Source organism: Bufo gargarizans, chromosome 8 (genome assembly GCF_014858855.1).
Source record: "Bufo gargarizans isolate SCDJY-AF-19 chromosome 8, ASM1485885v1, whole genome shotgun sequence".
Taxonomy (NCBI): Eukaryota; Metazoa; Chordata; class Amphibia; order Anura; family Bufonidae; genus Bufo; species Bufo gargarizans.
The window spans coordinates 171,804,729-171,828,634 of NC_058087.1; the positions used below are offsets into that span (position 1 = coordinate 171,804,729).

At 49.7% G+C, this 23,906-nt stretch overlaps 1 protein-coding gene across 1 annotated transcript in view; it reads left to right on the top strand.

Moving 5' to 3' along the window:
- The first annotated feature begins 585 nt into the window (after positions 1-585).
- The window catches only part of INTS1 (integrator complex subunit 1), a 92,613-nt gene continuing 69,292 nt past the window's right edge, over positions 586-23,906 (top strand). The window contains 11 exon segments of the mRNA XM_044304992.1: positions 586-762; positions 2,309-2,377; positions 2,908-2,975; positions 4,351-4,641; positions 8,852-9,048; positions 10,199-10,336; positions 10,724-10,883; positions 11,010-11,115; positions 17,884-18,070; positions 22,814-22,959; positions 23,090-23,231. Coding sequence (XP_044160927.1) covers positions 2,918-2,975; positions 4,351-4,641; positions 8,852-9,048; positions 10,199-10,336; positions 10,724-10,883; positions 11,010-11,115; positions 17,884-18,070; positions 22,814-22,959; positions 23,090-23,231 — 1,425 coding nt within the window. The 5' untranslated portion in view covers positions 586-762; positions 2,309-2,377; positions 2,908-2,917.

Here is a 23,906-nt window from a genome sequence, read left to right on the forward strand (position 1 = left end):
CAACTCCCAGAATGTCCTGACAGCTGCAGAACTATAACTCCCACAATGTCCTGACAGATGCAAAACTACAACTCCCAGGATGTTCTGACAGCTGCAGAACTACAACTCCCAGAATGTCCTGACAGCTGCAGAACTACAACTCCCACAATGTCCTGACAGCTGCAAAACTACAACTCCCACAATGTTCTGACAGCTGCAGAACTACAACTCCCAGAATGTCCTGACAGCTGCAGAACTACAACTCCCACAATGTCCTGACAGCTGCAAAACTACTACTCCCACAAATCCCTGACAGCTGCAGAACTACATCTCCCAGCCTGCCCTGACAGCTGCAGAACTACAACTCCCAGAATGTCCTGAGTCTGACAGCTGCAGAACTACAACTTCCAACTTTCCCTGACAGCTGCAGAACTACAACTCCCAAACTGACTTAACAGCTGCAAAACTACCCACATCTCAAGGAGCTTGTATGAGGTTCGGTCGCCCCGCCCCCTCCTCGCATACAACCACTCACAAAAAGGTCTTGCCTCCAGGGGGCGGGGCGACGTGTCGTACGGCCTTGCGCTGTAATGACGTCACCAGGACGCGGCACCCGGAAGTAGAGAGGAGTCGGCTCAGAGTGGTATTGTTGTGCTGAGGAGCGAGGATTCCCGTTCTCCCCTTGAAGCCCCGGTCACAGGCAGCTAGTGATGGGGCGGTGTGAATCCCGGGTGTAGGACAGGCCGGAGCATAGTCTGCGTCTTCTCCCGGTGCCCTTTTGTGGTGTGTACGGTGCCGTGTATGTGGTATACGCTGTTTTGTATGAAAAAGTCTTGGGAGATTTTATAGATGGCGCTACTTTGTCCTAGACGTGCGACATGTGATTGAAATGTCGCACAGTGACTACCATGACAGCAGCATAAAACTGTCTCATGTTCTGCTTGTTCTCTGGGGGAGATGTATCAGAACTCCATAGAAACCAATCAGATTGCTGCTCTTATCTTCCATAAGGTCAGAAAAAGAAAGCTTGAATCTGATTGGTCCGGGCTCCTGCACACAAACGTATTTTTTTGTCCATCTCCGTTTTTTTGCGGGCCATTCATTTCAGTGGGGCCGCCAAAAAAACCCGTAAATGACTGTGCATTCCGTATCTGTCCACAAGTCCGTTTTGTGGACAGGGACAGGCATTGTTAAAATGGATCGTAAAAAAAACGGATGCAATACGGATGTCATCGTTTTTTTTTTTGCGGACCACAAAATACATGCGGTCTTATGAATGAGCCCTTATGCTGTGAAGTTTCAAGCCCGCGCCCCGTGCATGTGCCTCAGAGTGCGTCCTCGTGGGGTGTTTACTTGGCAGGTTTGCCTGCGCCAAATGCGCAGTGTTTTTAGACAGCAGCGAAGCGCCCGAGATGTTAAGAAACGTCATCCACGCATTGCGTAAAAACGTTCAGCGGCACAAAGTTGAGCTTCTGTGTGTGGTGGACTATATTTAAATCTGCAGCTTGTCATGTTTTCGATGGATTTCCACCGGTGATTTTACCTTTTTGCATATGGAGAGGGTGAAATCCGCCGCAGATCTACACCAAAATCCACATGTGTTGGGAAGAACTTGCTGAGCTGCAATGCCAAGCATGGCCACTATACCATGGATGGCGCTGTGCTTGGTGCCGGTACCTTCTCAAATAGTTATCGGCGGGGGTCCTGGGTGTCGGACCCCCACAATCAGATAGTGATGACCTATCCTGAGAAGAATTGAATATTGATGGCCTATCCTCGGGATAGGTTGTCAATATCAGATTGACAGGGGGTCAGACTCCCAGCACCCACACTAATCAGCTGTTTGAGGAAACCACGGTACTCTGTTAGTGCCTCGGCCTCACCGAGCACCGCGGTTGTGCTTGGTATTGCAGCTCTGCCCCATGCCTAGACCAGGGATGGCCAACCTGCGGCGCTCCAGCTGTTGGAAAACTACAACTCCCAGCATGCCCAGACTGTCTACAACGATCAGCCTACAGCAGGGCATGGTGGGAATTGTAGTTTTCCAACAGGTTGGCCATCCCTGGCCTAGACCATGTTGACGAACATGACGTTGCCGGCCTAGGAAGAGGCTGCGCTTCTCACTGGAGGACAGCGCTCTCTTTATGGGGACACGGATGTCGTCACTCTCTGCCTATGACTATAGCCGTGTTCCCCAACCCTTAGTTTGTCAGCTGTCAGAGCATGCTGGGAGTAGTAGTTTTGCACCAGGTAGAGGAACATTGGACTATTTGCTGGTAGTAAAGAAGCATTATGTTGCCTTACGCCCCATATTTCTTTTCGTTTGCAGGCACCTGAGATGTAGAAGGATTCCAGAACCTCCTGCCTGTCCTTTCACCATACCTTGAAGATATTTTAGGTAAGGTTATTTTCATTTTGTAGGTTTAGCCGGTGGCTACATGGTGATCATTGGTGGCAGTAAAAGCGTGGGACCACTGTAATGCGGCCTCGGCGTTTCCTAGAAAGCTAGTTCACGTGTGACCATTGCAGTGGGTCAGTGTGGAGCTTTTTGTGATGTAGGCCTTGTCAGTGAAGGAGAAGGGGACATAACGTGGAAGCAGAGAATATAATAACTATTGCTTTGGAAATGTGAAGAGGTGGCACAGTGCATCCTGGTGTTATACAGTGCTTGCGCCGGGTGGTTTTGGGGTCTGTGCGGGGATACATGTGACTGGGTTTTGGAATCTCTGCACTGCTCCCATGATGGGGTCACAATATATTTATCTTCCATGATAACCTCGGTTGTTCTTAATAATCTAGTGCTGCGGGCCCTATTCCGGTAAGATCATACATTTCATACCTTGGAATTTGGAAAAAAGCATCATTGTTCACTAGGAAAATGTCAGCTCGTCTTATTCATTTTTCTCCATTGTGCTTTATTTTCCATAGGGTTGACACGATGAATCGCCCCAAGGCAACTGCCGTGCGTCGGCCCAGCGCTGCGGGAAAATCCTCAGGTATATCAATGTTGTCCACAATGTGAAGAATGTTCTCTGTCAAATCCCCTTTAAAGGGGTATTCCCATCTTAGACAATGGGGGCACATCGCTAGGATATGCCCCCATTGTCTGATAGGCGTGGGTCCCACCGCTGGGACCCGCACCTATATCGAGAGTGGAGCCGGGAAGCGCTGTGGCTGAAGGACCACCACCAAGCCCTAATCACGCCTCTCCCATAGAAGTGAATGTGCGGCCTATGTTCCCATTTGTTTCTATGGGGCAGACGGCAATAGCCAAGCCAGCGCTTGGCTATTTTCGGCGGCCCCATAGAAATGAATGGAGGGCGGCTGCGCATGCGCAGTGCACCCTTCTTGACTTTCGGGGCTCTGTTCTCGATATAGGTCCGGATCCTAGCGGTGGGACCCGTACCTATAAGACATTGTCTGAGATGAGAAAACCCCTTTAATTATATTATTATTATTATTATTATTATTATTATTATTATTATTATTATATTTTTTTAACTACGAGAATTGAGTGATACATTTCCCGAGGAAAGCGTACAAAGCTCAGCAAGTGTCTGCACAGGTTCTTTTTCAGCTAATTGGATCCATGCTGGATACTAGCTTGACTGGACTGGACAGTCACCTCGCCATCCATGTGCCCAGTGTGTGGTTGTATCTCCCCATACCCAGTGTCAGAGCAGAGAGCATGCTTCCTGGAAAACCCCCTTAGGGTCCATTCACACGTCCGTATTCGTTCCGCAATTTGCGGACCCATTCACTTTCAAAGGGGCTGGAACGGATGCAAATCCACATTTTCGGGATCCGTTTTTCGGGATCCGCAATTTCGTTCCTGAAAAAATAGAAGATGTCCTATTCTTGTCCGCAATTGCGGACCAGAAAAGGCATTTTCTAATAGTGTCTGTGATGTGCGGTCCGCAAATTGCGGATCGCACATTGCAGGTGTCCGTGTTTTGCGGATCCGCAAAACACTTACGGACATGTGAATGGACCCTTAGGGTCAGATTCACAAACTGCATTTTGCAGAGTGTTTCCCTGCATTTTTTTTTTTTTATAGGTCGTACAAATGCATTACATACCATTTTTTTTATTTTTATTTTTGTTTTGTTTTTTATATATAGTTTGTAGTGTTTTTGGTCTCTATCCCCCAAAGTGCTGCATGTATTGGCTATAGTGTTTTTTTTCTGTCATTATTCCCATATTCTTCTCCTGTATTTTAAAAATACTAGAAATGTTTTTCTTTAGATATTTAAAAAATAAAAAAGATGCCAAAATTTCTTGTAAAAAAAAAAAAAAAAAAGCCATGGCATTAACTTCAAATACAGGGCATTTTTTTATACAAGTGTTTGGTTTCTTCTGTTTTATTTGCAGGTCATCCTCCTCCAGGGGATTTCATTGCTTTAGGCAACAAGGGGCAAGCCAGTGACTCCAAAGCCCCCACCAATCTTCTTAAGCCACCCGCTCCTGGATTGACCTCTGAAAGGAAGCGTGAGGCCTCATCTGCCTTAGCCAGCACTTCAGCGCTGACTCAACTCACAAAACGCCCTAAGCTTTCTTCCACTCCCCCTCTGAGTGCATTGGGACGACTGGCTGAAGCTGCCGTAGCTGAGAAGAGGGCCATCTCCCCATCCATCAAGGAGCCGTCTGTTATCCCAATTGAAGGTGGTCATCCTAATTCTGATATTCTCGATTGTATTTATGTTCTGTACTGAGTTTTGTAACCTCAGAGATCTAGAAGAATAGTAGCTGATGTACTTAAGACATGAGGTATTTCTCGCTTGTATCATTGGGGGACACAGGACCGTGGGTATAGCTGCCGCTAGGAGGCGACACTGAGCAGAAAAGTGTTAGCTTCTCCCGCCCTGCAATATTCCCATCCAGCCTGGATAGAGCATATCAGTTTTCTGCTATTTTATATATTTTTTTTCGTTCCCTTTTTCAGGTTGGAGGAACAGGGCCGCCTGTTTTCCCGGGGACCATGGCCCGGGTCGGCTTCCCTCCCAGTCCAGCTCCCCCAAGAAGAAAAAGAGGACCAGGGCAGCCTCGCTTCCCTGCTTCCTGTCAGCCAAAGGGTCACCTGGATCCGGCCCTCCCTCCTTGCCAGCTTCCTGCCACTTCGGTGGACCTGTCGAGGGAGGGTGAACAAAAGAGGTGGCAGATGGGGTGAGTAGGCTGGATTCGGTGAGTATTACCTGTGTTCCCCCTATTGCCCGCTCCTTCACTTCTTCCCTCCCTGGGGCCAAAATGTCCTCCTCCCTTGGGATTACCTGGCTCAGGGGGGGTTCCGGCCGCCTGCCCCTCTAATTTAGGCCCCAGTCCCTATTTGGGCCTACCTCGGTTGGCGGCCTTCCCAGTTCCCTGCGCCTCGGCCCCTTTTTTTTCTTCTCCCCTGGCTAGTCTCCCGGGTGCGCCCTCTCTTCCAGGCGGCCCCCGCTTCTCCCGTGCCGCCTTTGTTTTCGGCCGTCCAGAAGTGCTTTGCAGCCGGCCGCCGCAACTAATTTAGTCCCCCTGCCTTGTCCCGGGCAGTAGAAGACCTATCGAAAGTTTCCCAATCCACCCTTTCTCTCATGGGTCAATTGGTTGACCAGTCCTGACCTGTGCATCCCGCGCCTTCCTCGGGCGACCAACCTAGGGTCAGACCTTCTCACAAGTGGCCCAGAACAGGACACTTTTCCTCTTCTGATGCCTCAGTGTCTCCACCTTCCCCGAGGCCACACTTGGACATGTCCTCCCTCCCAGACGAGACACTGTCCGAAGGGGAGGTACTTGATTCAGAATCAGATCTGGCTCAGGAACAATCTTCTAAGATTGCTTCCATGGTAGATAGCCTGGTTGTGGCTGTCAGCGACACCTTTCAGATTCAGTACGACTCTCCTTCGTCTAGCCGACAGGGAATTTCGTTTCTCCGCTCGAGACAAGCTCCTAAAGCCTTTCCCTTGCATGACGATTTTTCGTTTATCATTGCCAAGGCATGGGACATCCAGATCGCCGTTTCAGCACTTCTAAGCACCTCGATCTGTTATACCCCTTTCCGCCAGACTTGGTTGCGAAATGATCATCCCCGCCCAAAGTGGACCCGCCCGTCGCGTGTCTAGCTAAGCATACCACTATCCCCGTGGCCGGTGGCACGTCCCTTCAGGACCCTGTGCATCGCCGCCTAGAGTCTTTTACAAAGTCCGCCTTTGCGGTGGCTGGCTCCGCGCTTCATCCCATTTTTGCCTCAGCGTGGGTGGCTAAGGCGGTCTCTGTATGGGCCCTTTTCCTGCACCAGGACATCGTGGCTGATCTTCACCCGGCGGACCTCCAGTCTTTGTCCCTGCAGATCTCTCAGGCGGGGAAGTACCTCTGCGAGGCCTCTTTGGACACGGGCTCTCTTGTTGCTCGCTCATCCGCACTCACGGTCGCCTTACGGTGTGAGGTGTGGCTTAAAGTCTGGGCTGCAGACTCCTCGTCAAAGTGTTCCCTTACGGGGCTTCCCTTTTCGGGTTCTCGTCTGTTCGATACTCGGTTGGACGAGATCATCTCTGAGGCCCCGGGCGGTAAAAGTACCCACCTCCCACAGGGCAAGGCCAAGTGTCCGGTTCGCTCCAGGCCCTCGAGCTCCTGTTTGCACTCCTTTCGCTGCTTCTCTGGCACATGCCCTTCGGCAGGGGGGCCACCCAGGGTTTCCAATCAAGAGCAGAAGAGAAAACAGTCCTTTAAACCCCAACCAGCCTGGTGCCTGCAAGCACAACCCGCCCAGGCCAATTGACAACCTTCAGCATGAAGGGGCGCCCCCGCCCTCTCGGGTGGGGTGGTCGGCTCCTTCTTTTCCAGAATGTTTGGCGGTCCCACATTTCTGACGAATAGGTATTCAGTTCGTGGCTCTACCCTTCGGCCTAGCAACAGCACCGCAAGTGTTTACGAAGGTGCTCACTCCACTCTTCGCCCTTCTCCGTTTCAGGGGCATCGCCCTGATCCCCCTATCTGGATGACATCCTCGTCTAGGCTGCGATCTTCGGTCAGAACGAGGACAGTTTACGCATCACCCTGGCACGTTTCAGCTGGCTGGTGAACTTCCAGAAGTCAGCACTGCGGATTATTTTCCTCTGCATGATTCTCGACACGGCCGCGGCGACGGTCTGCCTCCCCTTGGACAAGTGGTTATCCCTTCAGCGTAGGGCTGGGCGATATAAACAATATAAATTTGGCCAACGATAGAGATTTCGTCTATATCGCCCTACTGTGATAGAACATGGCACGCGCCACTCTCGGCGCGTACCATGTTATCCTGAGCCGGCACAGTGGAGAAGGAGGAGTCCCTCCCTCCCCACTGTGTGCAGCTGCCGCTGACCATCAATGAGAACAGAGAGGAGCAGGAGGGGAGGGACTGTGCTCACTGCGCCACCAATGAATATAGTTAACACTTGAATACAAATGTAACCTGCGTGTGTCGGGCATATCCCATACCCGGCACCCAGCCACTATGGCTGCGATCTGTGGCAATTAATCCCTCAGGTCCTGAGGGGTTAATTGCGGCGAATCGCAGCGCGCAGTAATAGAGGCTGGGTATGGGATATGGCCGGCACCTGCAGCCTTTGTTTGTATTCAAGCATTAACTATATTCATTGGTAGCGCAGTGGCCACAGTCCCTCCCTTCTACTCCCCCTCTTCTCAGTATAAATTGCGGTTCCAAAGGTAGTCTCCGTCTTCCATGTCAACAAGGACATCGTTCTCCCCTCACCTTCACATCCTAGGGAACCGGCCCTCCACCAGCTGGACGTGGTTCGTGCCCTGCGGATTTATTTATCCGCTTTAGAGTTGTTTCGGTGTACCGACTCACTGTTCGTTATTCCTGAGGGTCCTTGCAAGGGTTTGGCAGCCTCAAAAGGAACGATTGTCAGGTGGATCCGCTTGGCCATTGCAGAGGCGTATCGCTCCCGGGGCAAGGCTCCGCCCCTCCGTATCACGGCTCATTTGACCAGGGCGGTGGGGCGCTTCTTGGGCCCGTTTCCACTAGGCTTAGACTTTACAGTTGTGTAAAGCGGCAACCTGGTCTTCCTTGCACACGTCACATACCTTTGCATCGACAGACACCACTCTGGGCCGCAACGTCTTGCGGGCTGCGGTGTCTTAGACTCCCGTAGCTGTGACTTCCATGGGAGTGTGGTTTCTCCCTTCCCGTGGACTGCTTTAGGACGTCCCACAGTCCTGTGTCCCCCAATGATACGAGCGAGAAAATGAGATTTTTGTGGACTCTCCTGTAAAATCTCTTTCTCACTGAGTTCATTGGGGACACAGCTCCCACCCGTTGTTTTTGTTTCTAATTTTTCCGCAGGTGACGGCAGTTAATTAACTGATAGGGTCCCCAGTTTTGGGTTCGGACCCACTGGTTTTTGTTATGTTATTTCATTTCTGATTTCTTTTCCTCCTACTCCTTGTGCACAAACTGATATGCTCTCTCCAGGCTGGAGGGGATATAGCCGGCGGGAGCCTAGTGTTGCCTCCTAGCAGCAGCTATACCCACGATCCTGTGGCCCCAATGAACTCAGATTTTACAAGTGAGTCCACAAAAATCTCGTTTTTGTGCCTCATTCCTTAGGATAGATGCAGGTACGGCAGTAGAAGGGGAGTGTTAATATTAAACCTAAAAATTTACAGCCAAAACAATGTGTCAGTACTTGCGGTTTTCTAGGGGGGCATTTTTTTGAAACTCTCCACACGATCTGCTGCCTTCACTGCTCTCATCTCTTGTAATGCTGGGTCGGGATGTTCATGTTCAGATGACTCGGGAACTCCCAACAACCCAATCCACCTTAGCTGGTAAGCTTCCTTGTGGCAATGCCGAGGCTTCAGTTTCCTAGGGGTTGACCATATGACTTTGTTTTCTTAGTTGCCCCGGCTTCACTGCTGGATGACGTTGAAGCTTCGGAGCAAGAAGGAAATGATGACAGAATTGAAGGAGTGCTCTGTGGAGCCGTAAAGCAGATGAAGATGAACCGTGCAAAGCCCGACCCCACGTTGTACCTGAGTCTGATGTTTTTGGCAAAAATGAAACCGAACATCTTTGCAACCGAGGGTGTCATTGAGGTAAGCATTTCTCAAGCAGGTTTTTCTGCTCTTGTGTTAAGGTTAATGTCAGATCCCTTTGATCACAATAAAATAAGTAGCACTCATCTTACTAATCCTCCGCCACTCTTATTCTGGTGCTTCCTGGGTCCTCTTCCAGTCTCTACTGTGGCCAATGGTTGGCTGAACGGCCACATGTCCCTGTCAGCAGAGACCGACAGGGAACCCGGGAAGCATCGGAATGCGAGCGGCAGATGAACAGTAGGTTGGGTATTCTTCTATTATTCTTATCAAGCATTCTGAGTTTATTTATTTCAAATGGGCAGACAGCCCCTTTAAAATATAATTATACCCATTAGGATAACTATATTGGGGTAATACACTGCTGTCTTTATTTCATCGGGTTAAGGCTACTTTCACACTCGCGTTTGGTGTGGATCCGTCATGGATCTGCACAGACGGATCCGTTTGTATTATCTTTAACATAGCCAAGACGGATCCGTCTTGAACAGCATTTTAAGTCAATGGAGGACGGATCCGTTTTCTATTGTGTCAGTGAAAACAGATCCGTCCCTATTGACTTACATTGTGTGCCAGGATGGATCCGTTTGGCTCAGTTTCGTCAGATGGTCACCAAAACGCTGCAAGCAGCGTTTTGGTGTCCGCCTCCGAAGCGGAATGTAGACTGAATGGAGGCAAAGTTATGCATTCTGAGCGGATTCTTTTCCATTCAGAATGCATTAGAGCAAAACTGATCCGTTTTGGACCGCTTGTGAGAGCCCTAGACAGATATCGCAAACGGAAAGCCAAAACGCCAGTGTGAAAGTAGCATAAGTCGTGACAGACGACCCCTTTTAATATTGGAGCCATTCACCACAAGTCCAACCTCCCCCCTTGACATCTTGCTGGTTTTGGCATGGGAAGCCAGCTGGACATTTCCCTGAAATACATGATGACTAAAATCGCCAAGGTGGGTGCCACTCGTAGAGGGCAGCTCTCCAGTCTTACTCCTAGAGGGTGGTCCTAAGCAGGGGCCTCCACTCAGATGTCTTTATGGCCTTGTAGGACGTATAGAGAGGGGTTGCCATAACGATTCAACTCGTTTAAAAGGGTTGTGATTACTTGGAACTCAAATTAAAATGGTAATGGTTAATGAAACGCTCTTCTGCAGGCCCTGTGCAGCTTGCTGCGAAGAGATGCCTCCATAAATTTTAAAGCCAAAGGAAACAGCCTGGTGTCCGTGTTAGCCTGCAACCTGCTTATGGCAGCTTATGAAGAGGATGAAAACTGGCCAGAAATATTTGTTAAGGTAAGTGTGCTATTAAAAATAGTAAAAAAAAAATAGAACTTTTTGTTAGAAATAGTTGCCTATTTGAAGTTTAAGCAGTGTTCACATACGGTATTGAGCCTTAATTTGGCATTTAAGACAGAAATAGCTTCTGGCGTTTACATGTAATGTATCTATAGGGCTCCATTCACCAATGTCAGCTCATACTGGCCTAGTGGAGGCAGCCTTTTGGCCTCCGTCAGGTGAGTGGAGCCCTGTTGATACTTTGGATGTGTGCGCTGAGTTTTCTCGCTTTGCATTGACAGATTTTTTTTATACAGTAGGACACTACATACTGCTGCTTTGTTTCTTTATGACGTTTCATAACCAGTTTACCTTTTTTTTTTTTTTTTTTTTTTTTTTTTTTAGGTGTATATCGAGGACTCTTTAGGAGAGAGGATTTGGGTGGACAGCCCTCATTGTAAAACCTTTGTTGATAACATCCAGACTGCGTTCTGCACCAAAATGCCCCCAAAAAACATGGCAGTACAAGGAGAAGCCGGTCGTATAGCCGGGGACCTGAGCGCTGGTACTGATTTGACTAATTCATTCACGAATTGACTTACCTGGTGCCTTAATCATTTAATTTTGATGAAGCTCTTCCACGGAGTGCGAGAAGCTACTGAAAAAGCTGCATCTTCTATTTTCATTTCAGGCAACAGTCCTCACCCATCTATGGCAGAGGAGGAGGACAGTCAAACAGAGCTGCTCATCGCAGAGGAAAAAATGAGCCCAGAGCAAGAGGGACAGTTAATGCCTCGGTATATTATCTTAGTGCTCATCTTGTTTGCCATTCATAACTCTTAACCTCAAAACTCTTGATTCATTTTTCCCATCACATTATACACCGCTCGTTACCAGGGAGTAAGACCACCGTGCGATCCAGCAGTAGTGGTCGTGTTTGCACACTATAGTAAAAAGCGCCTTTTTCTATAGTGTGCAAGCACGTCCACTGCTGCTGGATTCCAGTGTGATTGTAAGTAGTGTTGCGCAAACTTGTGTTTTAAGTTCGGCGTCTAAAGTTCGGGTTATCGAAGAATCCCGTTATGGATTCTGCTACCACGGACCATAACGGGATTCTTCGATAACCCGATGCCGAACTTAAAACACAAGTTTGCTCAACACTAATTGTAAGCTCTGGAAACCAGCAGTGTATAATGTGATGGAAAAATAAATCCAGCCAGCAAAGGAAGCAATATGAACAATCACAATACATTAGTAAGTGCCTAGTATTAACTTGATCTACGTGATAAATGACATTTGCTAAACTGCGACAACCTTTTTAAATGAAATGAAGTTAAAGGGGTATTCCCCATCCTGAAACTTGTGGCATATCCTGTGGATGTAATAAATGTCTATATGGGACAGACTCTTTATTTGTAACAGTACGCCATTTTGACCAGACTGTTGATGCTTCCCTCATGCCCCCCTCATTTACAGACTTTTACAGTAGCAGTCTGTCAATACAGGAGCTCTTGGAAATGACCAAGCTCTCTCACCTGCATCATGTATTACTCCACATATAGGGAATGTCAAATGAGACACTGTTCTGAGCCCTGCCCATTATCTAATGCAGGCATGCTCAACCTGCAACCCTCCATCCGTTGCAAAACTACACCTCCCAGCATTCCTGGACAGTGTACAGCGTATCAGCCTACAGCAGGGCATGGTGGGAGTTGTAGTTTTCTCGTGCTTTTTTCCATTGGGGGACACAGACCATGGGTATAGCTTAGAGGTATTAGTAGGAGGGACACTATGCAAATGAAAGAGCTCCTCCTCCTCGGGCTATACCCCCAGACTCCACCAGGAGGAACTCAGTCTTTGCTTAGTGTCTGGTGAAGGAGGTTGACACTCTCTGATTCTACTCCTTTTTGTTATTTTTATTCTAGATGGGGACACAGGTCGGCATGGCGCCTTCCTGGTCCCCCGTGGAGTGCCCGCCGCCGTCTTTGGGACGTTGCCTGGCTGCCTCCATTTCCCCCCAAGAAGATAAGTGGATCCGGGCTCGACCTGTTAGCTCCGGCATCCCACCAGCTGCTGGGACGCCTGCTGCCTACCCTCCTCCAGAGCACTGTTCTCCTGGATTGGAGTCAGAAGTCTGAAGAGGCGCATCCCTGCTGGTCTGGACATCGAGGGAGCATGCTGAGCAGATAAGTGTTGCCCAATCCCTCCCCCTCCCTCTGTGTCTATTTGTCTGTGGCTGCCTGGGTGAGCTTGAAGAAGGATCCTGATGGGGCACTTTCTTCATTTTGGCACTGGAGTACTGGCATCTCTTCCCCCTTAAACTGTGGGCTTCAGCGCTTCTCTCGTCGGGCCTTGGCTGCTGCGCTCCCTCAGCGCCCGCCGGCAGGCCGCTCCTCCACGTGGTGTTTGTTTCAATCACGCGCGCGCTTATTTCCGCGCGCGTGCGCTTATTTTCGTGCATATTTCCGCGCGTGCGCTTATTTTCGCGCAAGCGCGCTTATTTTCGCGCATATTTTCGCGCGCGCGCTTATTTTCGCGCGCTTTTTTCGCGCCATAATGACGCGTTCGGGGAGGCGGAGCCTCGGCATGCCGCTCTGACTCTCCTTACACCGGAGACTCTGTTTGCTCATGGCCGTGCAGCTCCTCATCACTCTACTCCGTTTTGTGCCAGGCAAGCTGGTAGCTCAGTGGTACTGCTGCTGCTGCCCCATGTCCAGGCTTTCTGAGTTCAAAGCCCCTTTCAGCCTTCAAAAATTGTTTATATTATTCTAGATGGGGACACAGGTCGGCATGGCGCCTTCCTGGTCCCCCGTGGAATGCCCGCTGCCGTCCTTGGACGCTGCCTGGCTGCCTCCATTGCCCCCCAAAGAAGACAAGTGGATCCGGGCTCGACCTGCAGCTCCGGTATCCCACCAGCTACTGGGTCTCCTGCTGCCACCCTCCACCAGAACACTGCACTCCTGGACAAGGAGTCAGAAGCCTGATGAGGTGCATCCCTGCTGGTCCTGGAGTCGAGGGAGAAGTTCTGCAGGAGCAGATAAGTATTACCTGCATCCCTGCCTTACCCCCCTCCTCCACCCCTCCTCCACGTCCCTGGGGGCCTGCGGTCCCCGCTTGGGCATCTGCCATGTCCAGCGCGGCCGCTAAATTGGTCTTAGTCGCCAAGGCAACCATGTCCTTTAATCCTGTGGCGCTAACGACTCCATCTCTCTCAGTGGTCCCCACAGTGGGTGACTGACTACGAAGAGGCAGCGTGAGCGGCAGCATCACACCTCGGATGTCTCCGTCTCTCCACCCCCCTCACCTCGCCGGTGGCGCTTGCGGACTGCTCTTCCCCCTCCCTAGGGAGAGTAATCCGAAGGAGAATTATCCGGCTCGGACGAGCCAGGTCCTTTTTGGACTATAGGGCATTTTCAAATCCTGTGACGCCAACCACCTCTCTAAGTGGTTTTCCACAGGAGACGCCCGACTACTAACAGGGAGCGTGAGCAGCAGCATCCCTCCTCGGATGGCTCTGGCTCCCCCCCCCCCCCCCCCCCTCGTCTAGAGGCGCGTTCGGGCGACTCTCCCCTCCCTTAGGGAGCGCAAGTCTGAAGGAGAATTTCCGGCTCTGATTAGGTCATGGAGCGGGACCCCTCGCCTAAGCTCTCCACCAGGGTGGCTGACTTAGTGGTGACTGTCCGAGACACCTTTATTCTCCAAGGGGATTCTCCTCCTTCCACTGGTCAGGAGTTCCCCCTTTTTCCGTCCAGGCAGTCGGAGACTACCATGTTCCCGGTCCATGAGGGATTTTTCCGCAGTCATGTCCAGGGCCTGGGGTAGTCTTAATAAGGTTCTCGACCACCCAGCGCATGAATATACTTTCCTTTCCCTGCTGACGGCGAGGAGAGGTGTCTCCTCCCCCTAAGGTGGATCCTCCGGTGGCCGGATTAGCCAATTATGTGGCCCTTCCTGTCTTAGTCAGTTCCTCTTTCCAGGATGCTGTAGACAGACGCATAGACTCTCTTCCAGGTCCTTTTTTCGCTGGCAGCGCGTCCCTGTGACCTACCTTTCACTCAGCAGGGGTAGCCAGTGCTCTCTCGGTGTGGTTACAACACCACCACCAGGAACTGGCGGTACGAGATGCGGCTACTAACACACTGGAGTTGGTTCTCCAGATGTCTCAGGCTTCTAAGATTTTTGCGAAGCTTCTAGGGACATTGTTTCCCTCTTTGCCCGCAGGTTGGCCATCTCTGTCACTCAGCGCGAAGAGATCTGATTGAAGGTGTGGGACGCTGACGCCTCCACCAAGCGTTCCCTTGCTAATCTCCCCTTTGGGGTTTCCAGACCTTATGGGGATCAGCTGGACGAGTTCATCTCTGCATGCCTTTTGCCGTTTCTCATCTGGTAGGCCGTCGCCTGCTTCCTCCGCCGGGGGTCTCAGGTCGCCCGCAAAGAGGCCTTCCTTTGCACCAGCCTTCCCGGCACTAGAGGGCCCAGTCAGCCCGCCCTGCTGCTCCTAGGCCTATCACATGTCCCGATTGCGGAATCCCACCATCGATTCCTGCGCTTCGCCATTATGGGTCGACACTGTCAGTTTGTCGCCCTTCCTTCGGGTTGGCGACCACCCCGCGGGTCCTTGCCACGGTCCTGGACCGCTCATGGCGCTTCTTCGTACCAGGGGCATTCCTTTGCTGCCCTATCGGGACGATATCCGGATAGAGGCCCCCCTCTCTACCGCAGACCACGGACAGCGTCCGGATCACTGTTCAGACCCTGGAACGGTTCGGCTGGCTGGTAACTTTCCCAAACTCCTGCCTCTTCCCGTCCCAGAGGCTCTCCTTCCGGAGGGTGATTTTGGACACCTCGGCTGCCAAAGTATTCTACCAGCCTTCAAGTCCTCCCAGGTCCAGGGGGCAGTGTCGCATCTGCTGCGCTCCCCGTGCCTCTCCATTCGGGAATACTTGCAGGTCCTGGGTCTTATGGTAGCCTCTTTCGAGGCCTTCCATATGCCCAGTTTCACACTCGCCTGGCGCAACAGGAGATCCTTTACCTTTCAGCGGGTTCGGGCAGCTCTCCCTTGGTGGCTGTTCCCAAAGAACCTGAGGTCGGGGAGTTCCTTTCTCGCATTCTCCTGGACGATCGCCGCCACCGATGCCAGCATCCTGGGTTGGGGGGGCGTTTTCCAGTCTCGCACGGTTCAAGGAATTTAGTCGGCGGCAGTGTCTCGCCTTCCAATCAACTTTCTGGAACTGAGGGCGATTTTTTTTTCCGCTCTCTCTCTCCTATTGGACCTCTCTCCTTGCGGGCCTCCCAGTGCGGGTTCAAACGGGCAGTGCCGCAGCCGTGGCCTATATCGACCATCAGGGCGGGACCCGCAGCCGGATGGTGATGCAGGAGGTGAAGAGAATTCTGACGTGGGCGGAGACGCACGTTCCGGTGTTGTTTGCATTCCAGGAGTGGACAACTGGACAGCGGACTTTCTAAGCCACAACACGGTGGATCCAAGCGAGTGGTCTCTGCATCCAGAAGGGTTCGAAGAAATCTGCCACAGATGGGACCGTCCGGATGTGGACTTAATGGCGTCCGGGTTCAACAACAAGATCCCAGTGGTCCTGGCTCGCGCCCGAGATCCGGAGGCGTACGGATGGATGCGCAGGTGTCTCCGTGGCAGGACTTCAGCCTCCTCTGTTTTCCTCTCCTACCAAAGGGTCTACGCCAGTTCGAGGCGGAAGGGACTCCGACCGTTCTCATCACCCCAGAGTGGCCTCGCCGCGCGTGGTTTTTCGGACGTGGCTCGGTTGCTGGAGGACGCCCCATGGCCTCTTCCCGACGGACAGGACCTACTGTCTCAGGGCCCGTTCTTCCACCGGAATTTGCGGTCTCTTCGTTTACCGGCGTGACTGTTGAAACCGCCATCCTGATAAAGATGGGGTTCTCGGATTCAGTGGTTAGGACCATGATCAGTCCGGGGAAGTCTTCTTCCTCCCGGATTTACTATCGTACCTGGATGGCCTTCCTATCCTTTTTTGAGGGTTCGGGGTTCCCTCCCCTTCGGTTTTCCATCTTGATGGTACTGTCTTTTCTTCAGTCTGGGCTTGTGCAGGGACTGTCGCTTAGTTCCCTGTAAGGTCAGGTTTCGGCGCGGGCCGTCAGAGGTCCCTTGCTCTTAAGGGTCCGGTGGTGACCTTTCTTCGGGGGTGGCGCATTCGGTTCCCCGTATGTTCCCCCTTTGTCTCCTTGGGATCTCAATTTGGTTCTGCGCACTCTGCAGTCGGCCCCCTTCGAGCCTTTGAGGTGGGTCTCTCTGACTGTTCTCATCTGGACTTCCTTGTGACCATAGCTTCTGATACAGCTACATAGCGTAGTGATTAAAGTTCTGGGCTATTATGCAGTGGCTGTGAGTTCACGTCCCATCACGAGCTTTTAAGTCAGACTGGTGTCGAAGCTGGCCGCTCTTTCCTGTCAGGAGCCTTTCTGGTTTTCCACCAGGATTAAGTTGTGCTCCGTCCAGTCCCCTTCTTTTTGCCCAGGGTGGTCTCTCCCTTCCACCTTGATGAGGATCTTGTCCTGCCTTCCTTTTGTCCTTCTCCGGCTAACCCCAAGGAACGCACTCTGCATTCCCTGGATGTTGTACGGGTCCTGAAGGTGTGTCTCGCGGCTACTGCTTCCGTCCGCCGTTCTTGGCGCTCTGGATCTGCTTGGCTATTTCCGCGGCTTGTCACGCTTGTGGTGGAGTTCCCCCGGCTAGAATTGCCGCTCACTCCATTGGGGCGGAGGGGGCTTCCTGGGCAAGACGCAGTCGTGCCTCTGCGTCTCAGCTGTGTACGGCGGCCACCTGGTCGTCCTTGCATACCTTTGCAAATTTTTGTCAGTTGCATTCACTGGCTTCGGCTGATGCGGCTTTGGCCGCAGGGTTTTGCAGGCTGTGGTTCCTGTTTGACCGTTGGGGCGTTCCTCCTGGCGGTGCTGATATTTTTTCCCACCCCATGGACTGCTTTTGGACGTCCCATGGTCTGTGTCCCCCAATGGAAAAAAGCACGAGAAAAGGAGATTTTTGTGAAACTCACCTGTAAAATCTTTTTCTCGTCTTTTCCATTGGGGGACACAGCTCCCACCCATTATTCCTGTTGCAGGAGGGGTCTTTAGTTCAGTTTTTCTGTTTCTGGTTGGACCTTATGGCTTGGTCCGATGGTTTCCATGATTTTTTCTTGCTCCTTCTCCTACTGCTTGTGCAACGCCTGAGTTCCTCCTGGTGGAGTCTGGGGGTATAGCCCGAGGAGGAGGAGCTCTTTCATTTGCATAGTGTCCCTCCTACTAATACCTCTAAGCTATACCCATGGTCTGTGTCCCCCAATGGAAAAGACGAGAAAAAGATTTTACAGGTGAGTTTCACAAAAATCTCCTTTTACAACAGTTGGAGGGCCGCAGGTTGATCTAATGTGTATGCTTATTCCCCTCGCCTTCATGAGAATACATGCACACCTGGCCAACCTGACAGAGGGGTGGGCTGGGAGTCTAGCTATCGTTTAGGAGGAAAGTTTTAAGCTGACTGATGGATTTTGGATGTCTGATTGGCTCCCTAGGTATGAAGAGTTGGCAGAGGGCGTGGAGGAGTATGTCCTAGATATGCTAAGAGATCAGCTTAATCGCCGACAGCCCATGGATAATGTCTCTAGAAATCTCCTCCGTCTGCTCACTGCTACTTGTGGATATAAAGAGGTGCGACTAATGGCGGTGCAAAGACTGGAGATGTGGCTGCAGAACCCAAAGGTACCGTCTGAGCTTCTTTTCAACTGATTTTGGGTGAAAACCCTTAATTGAACTAGTAGGCATTGTAATAAAGTAGTACATGCATAATCTGTCCGAAATATTCAGACATTTTAAGTGAATATCCAGATATGTTGTTAAAACTTTTCTCTTCCAAGGCAGTATTCATTTTAACAGTGGAGATAAGTAGTGGCCATGTTGTAGACTGTGACCTACTGGTAGACCTCAGAGCAGCCACCAGTAGATCTGGATGTCGCTAGCTTCAAGGCTGAAGCAGAAAATTGTCTTTTAATATGTTTTTAGTGGGTATGCCACCCGCTTTTGTAAAGCTTATAGTAAAATGCTAATTCCCTAGTCATGTAGGGGCTTAAATGCGTTGGGCAGTGATTTATATTGATGATCTATCCTCATAGGTCATCAATATCTGATCTGCGGGGTCCGACACCAGCACCCCCCGCTAATCAGCTGTTTGACGAGGAGGCAGCGCTCCATGCGAGCTCTGCTTCTGGGTCTTTACACTACATGTTGTCTCCTGTAGAGCGGCGGCGTAGTAGTGCAATTACAAGTACTTGCTCCATTCAAGTGAATAGAGCAGGTACTTGTGTTACACTGCACTTCTGAGACTAGGTGCATTATAATGAAGTGGAAGAAGTGCTCACATGGAGCGTCGCCTCCTCTTTAACCAGCTGATCAGCAGGGGGGGGGCGGGTGTCAGACCCCTGCTAATCTGATATTGATGACCTATCCTGAGGATAGGTCGTCAATATGCAGTGGATATAAAAAGTCTACACACCCCTGTTTAAAATGTCAGGTTTCTGTGCTGTAAAAAAATGAGACTAAGATAAATCATTTCAGAACTTTTTTCCACCGTTAATGTGACCTATAAACTGTACCACTCAATTGAAAAACAAACTGAAATCTTTTAGGTGCAGGGAAGAAAAAATATAAAAATAAAATATGGTTGCATAAGTGTGCACACCCTTAAACTAATACTTTGTTGAAGCACCTTTTGATTTAATTACAGCACTCAGTCTTTTTGGGTATGAGTCTATCAGCATGGCACATTTTGACTTGCCAAGATTTGCCCACTCTTCTTGGCAAAAACACTCCAAATCTGTCAGATTGCGAGGGCATCTCCTGGGCACAGCCCTCTTCAGATCACCCCACAGATTTTCAATCGGATTCAGGTCTGGGCTCTGGCTGGGCCATTCCAAAACTTTAGGAGAAGCCATTCCTTGGTTGATTTGGATGTATGCTTTGGGTGATTGTCAGGCTGGAAGATGAAGTTCCTCTTCATGTTCAGCTTTCTAGTAGAAACCTGAAGGTTTTGTGCCAATATTGACTGGTATTTGAAACTGTTCATTATTCCCTCTAGCTTAACTAAGGCCCCAGTTCCAGCTGAAGAAAAACAGCCCCTTGGCATGATGCTGCCACCACCATGCTTCACTGTGGGTATGGTTCTCTTTTGGTGATGTGCAGTGTTGTTTTTGTGCCAAACATATCTTTTGGAATTATGGCCAAAAAGTTCAACCTTGGTTTCATCAGACCATAACACCTTTTCCCACATGCTTTTGGGAGACTTCAGATGTGTTTTTGCAAAATGTCGCCTGGCTGGATGTTTTTCTTCTTAAGAAAAGGCTTTCGTCTTGCCGCTCTACCCCATAGCCCACACATATGAAGAATACGGGAGATTGTTGTCACATGTACCACACAGCCAGTACTTGCCAGATATTCCTGCAGCTCCTTTAATGTTGCTGTAGGCCTCTTGGTCGCCTCCCAGACCAGTTTTCTTCTCGTCTTTTCATCAGTTTTGGAGGGACGTCCAGTTCTTGGTAATGTCACTGTTGTGCCATATTTTCTCCACCTGATGATGACTGTCTTCACTGTGTTCCATGGTCTATCTAATGCCTTGGGAATTCTTTTGTACCCTTCTCCTGACTGATAATTTCTAACAATTATACTTTCTAACAATGAGATCCCTCTGATGCTTTGGAAGCTCTCTGTGGACCATGGCTTCTGCTGTGGGATGCGACTAAGAACATTTCAGGAAAGACCAACTAGAGCAGCTGAACTTTATTTGGGGTTAATCAGAGGCACTTTAAATGATGGCCGGTGTCTGCTGACTTCTATTTAACAGGATTGTGAATGTGATTGCTTAATTCTGAACACAGCTACATCCTCAGTTATAAGAGGGTGTGCACACTTATGCAACCACATTATTTTTTGCTTTTTTTTTTTTTTTTTTTTTCCCTCCACCAAAAAGATTTCAGTTTGTTTTTCAATTGAGTTGTACAGTTTGTAGGTCACATTAAAGGTAGAAAAAGTTCAGAAGTTCTCTTTTTTTTTTTTTTTTTTTTACATCACAGAAACCTGACATTTTAACAGGGGTGTGTAGACTTTTTACGCCTTTAAGACACCCTCTCTACTAATATACACTGTGTCATACTGTGGTCTTACATAAAAAAAAAAAAGTGCAATAAATAATTACCATTATGGCGCACTAAGGCATCTGAAAAAGGATCTTCTTAAAAAAATAAAAATATGTCAGCAGCCTTCTTCTTGCTTTACATGTAATGGTCCCAAGTTCATTACTCACCTAGGTTTCATGTATTTCTCTGTGTATAGACGAATGTCAGGACTAGTATATTGATGCCATATTCTTCAGGTAGGCTATTATGTTTTAGGTCAAGGATCAGGGAAATTATTGGTGTTGAGTGTTGATACAGATGCCCGTTTCTGATAATTGCAGTTTCTAAAGTTGTTGCCAATCACCCAATGAACGGGCAAGCACTTGTTTATCGAGTGGTCGCATCTTTTATGTGGCACAGAATCGTCATTTGCCTTCAGCACGTTACTCTGTGTAAACAGGAACGTGCTGCTGGCAAGCAATTAATTTGCATGGGGATGAATGATTACAGTAGTGATTGTTTGTCCCCATGCAGAAGAGTTTTGACATACGTAATGGCAGCTATCACCTCCGCTTAGAGAGAAGGCAGTTATTGGGAACGTTTGGTTCATGTAAAAGGGGCTTTGGATTGGTCAGGATCCAATCCTTGGCACCCGTACCTGATCAGTTGTTTGGAGGGCTGTGGTGCTCTAGCATGTGCCACCTCCTTGACATTGTTTACCAGGCGCAGCTCCGTGCTTTAGTTAGTCAGTGATTGCCTTCCCTGGTAGTACAGCTTAGGCTGATTTTGAAAGGGAAGATCCAATGTATGGAGCTGTGCCTGGTAAACGGTATGCCATGCTTACTTGAGCAGCGCAGAATCTTCAGTCATCTGATCAGTGAGGATTCTGGGTGTCAGCCTTTCCTTAAATTAATGGGGTCTAGCATTTATTTTTATTTTTTTATTTTTTATAGCCTCTTTAATTGATGTTGAAGTATAGAAATAAGTGTTCTGCGTTACTGTGTCGATGGCATTAGTCATCATTTGGTTTGAATACAAAGTCTGTGTAGAGGAGCACCATGATCCCCAGACACCCAAGAACTTAAAAGGGTTCTGCAGTTTGTTTAAACGGATGATCTATCCTCTGGATAGCTCATGAGCATCTGATTGGCGGGGGTCCGACACCCGGGACCCCCGACGATCAGCTGTTTGAGGCCTTCTCACTGTTTACCGCAGGCCCAGTGATGTCACGACTAGTATCACTTGCCTGGGCGGGACTAAGCTCCATTCAAGTGAACAGAGCTTAGCCCCACCCAGGCCATTGATACTAGTCGTGACGTCAGTGGGCCGGCGGTAAACAGTGAGACGGCTGCAGCTCTCCTGGAGAGCCGCTGCCTTCTCAAAGAGCTGATTGGCCGGGGGCCCAGGTGTCAGACCCCCGCCGATCAGATGCTGATGATCTATCCAGAGGAATAAACTGCAGAACCCCTTTAAAGGGGTTGTCTCATCATGGACCATGGGGGCATATCGCTAGGATATGCCCCCATTGTCTTATAGGTGCGGGTCCCACTACTGGGGCCCACACCTATATCGAGAACAGAGCCCTGCAAGGTGGTGGCTGGAGGACTCCAGTCCGGCCGCCACCAAGCCGGCTCCCTATAGTAGTGAATGGGAGCTTACCACGCATGCACGGCACCCACTCCCATTCATTTCTATGAGGCCGACGGAAATAGCCAAGCCATATATTTTCGCTGACCCCATAGAAAATGAATGGAGGGCTGCTGCGCATGCGCAGTGCGCACTCCTTCACTTTCGGGGCTCCGTTCTTGATATAGGTGCGGGTCCCAGTGGTTGGACCTGCACCTATAAGACAATGGGGGCATATCCTAGCGATATGCCCCCATTGTCTGAGATGAGAAAACGCCTTTAAAAGAGCACCCTCTATTTTTGAAGACTATATATTCATATGGGATTATAGTATTTACCAATATCTTCCACTGTTTCATAGTGGGATTTCTGTCTCCTGTCCACCTGATTGCTATGGCTTTCCGTGCCAGAAACAAGACTTCCCGTAGGACGGTTCTAGTGTAGTGTGGCTAGGTGGCTTCATCAAGAAATCCAACTAAGCATACAGTAGGTTTCATAGGAACAGGAAGGTTCAATAGGTTAGATAGAAAATCAGTGATGTCTTTTCAAATCTTTTGGATATATGAGCATTCCCATAGAAGATGCCAAAAATGTGTGAGCTCAGGGCATGCTCAAGTTGAATATATCTGTAGAATGTCGTTCTAGGTAGAGCACAGCGAGTGCGTTTTGCGTTGCTGTTACTTCATTACTCTTGTCTTTTGCCAATCACCAGCTGACTCGGCCTGCCCAGGACCTGCTTATGTCCGTCTGCATGAACTGTAACACACATGGCTCCGAGGACATGGAAGTCATTTCTAACCTGATCAAAATCCGACTTAAGCCCAAGGTTCTCCTCAATCATTACATGCTGTCTGTGCGGTAAGAATGTGCCTCGCTGACTGTAAGCGTTGAACAGCAGGCTAATGAAAGCACGCTAATATCAGCAACCAATGCTAACAGATTCCTCCGCCTTGTTTCAAGCGGCTCTGTCCTTTTTGTTTTCGTGCAGGGAGCTTCTGAACGCTCACAGAGACAATCTCGGAACAATGGTGAAGTTTGTGATTTTTAACGAACTCTCGAATGCCAGAAACCCAAACAACATGCAAATCTTGCACACTGTGCTGCAGCACAGCTCTGAGCAGGCACCAAAGGTAACAACGTCTATTTATTAACCCCATAATGGCCACCATTTTTTATTTTCTGTCTTTCCCTATTTCAGAAGGACCAAGAGTTAGGCCGAATGCACGTGGTCCGTGGTAACACGGCCTGGATTCATGTTCAGAGCAGGAGCGCACGGCGTCATTGGTTGCTATGACACCGTGCGCGTCATGCTTCCGCTGCTGTACAGTAATATAGTGTATTACTGTACAGCAGCGGAGGCATGAAGCGCACGGCGTCATAGCAACCAATGACTCAGTGCGCTCCTGCTCTGAACATGAATCCAGGCAGTGTTACCACGGACGGCTCTCGGCCGTGGAACACGGCTGTGTGCATTCGGCCTTAGGGTAAGATTTAACTGCCCTTTAGGCCTCATGCACACGACCGTTGTGTGCATCCGCGGCCGTTTTTCTGTTTTTTTCCACTGACCCGTTGACTTTCAATGGGTCCGTGGAAAAATCGGAAAATGCACCGTTTGGCATCCGCGTCTGTGATCCGTGTTTCCAGTTCGTGAAAAAAATGACCTGTCCTATTTTTTTTTTTCATGGACAACGGTTCACGGACCCATTCAAGTCAATGGGTCCGTGAAAAATCACGGATGCACACAAGATTGTCATCCGTGATCTGTGTCCGTTTTTTCCTATCATTTCAAAGGCAAACTTGACTTA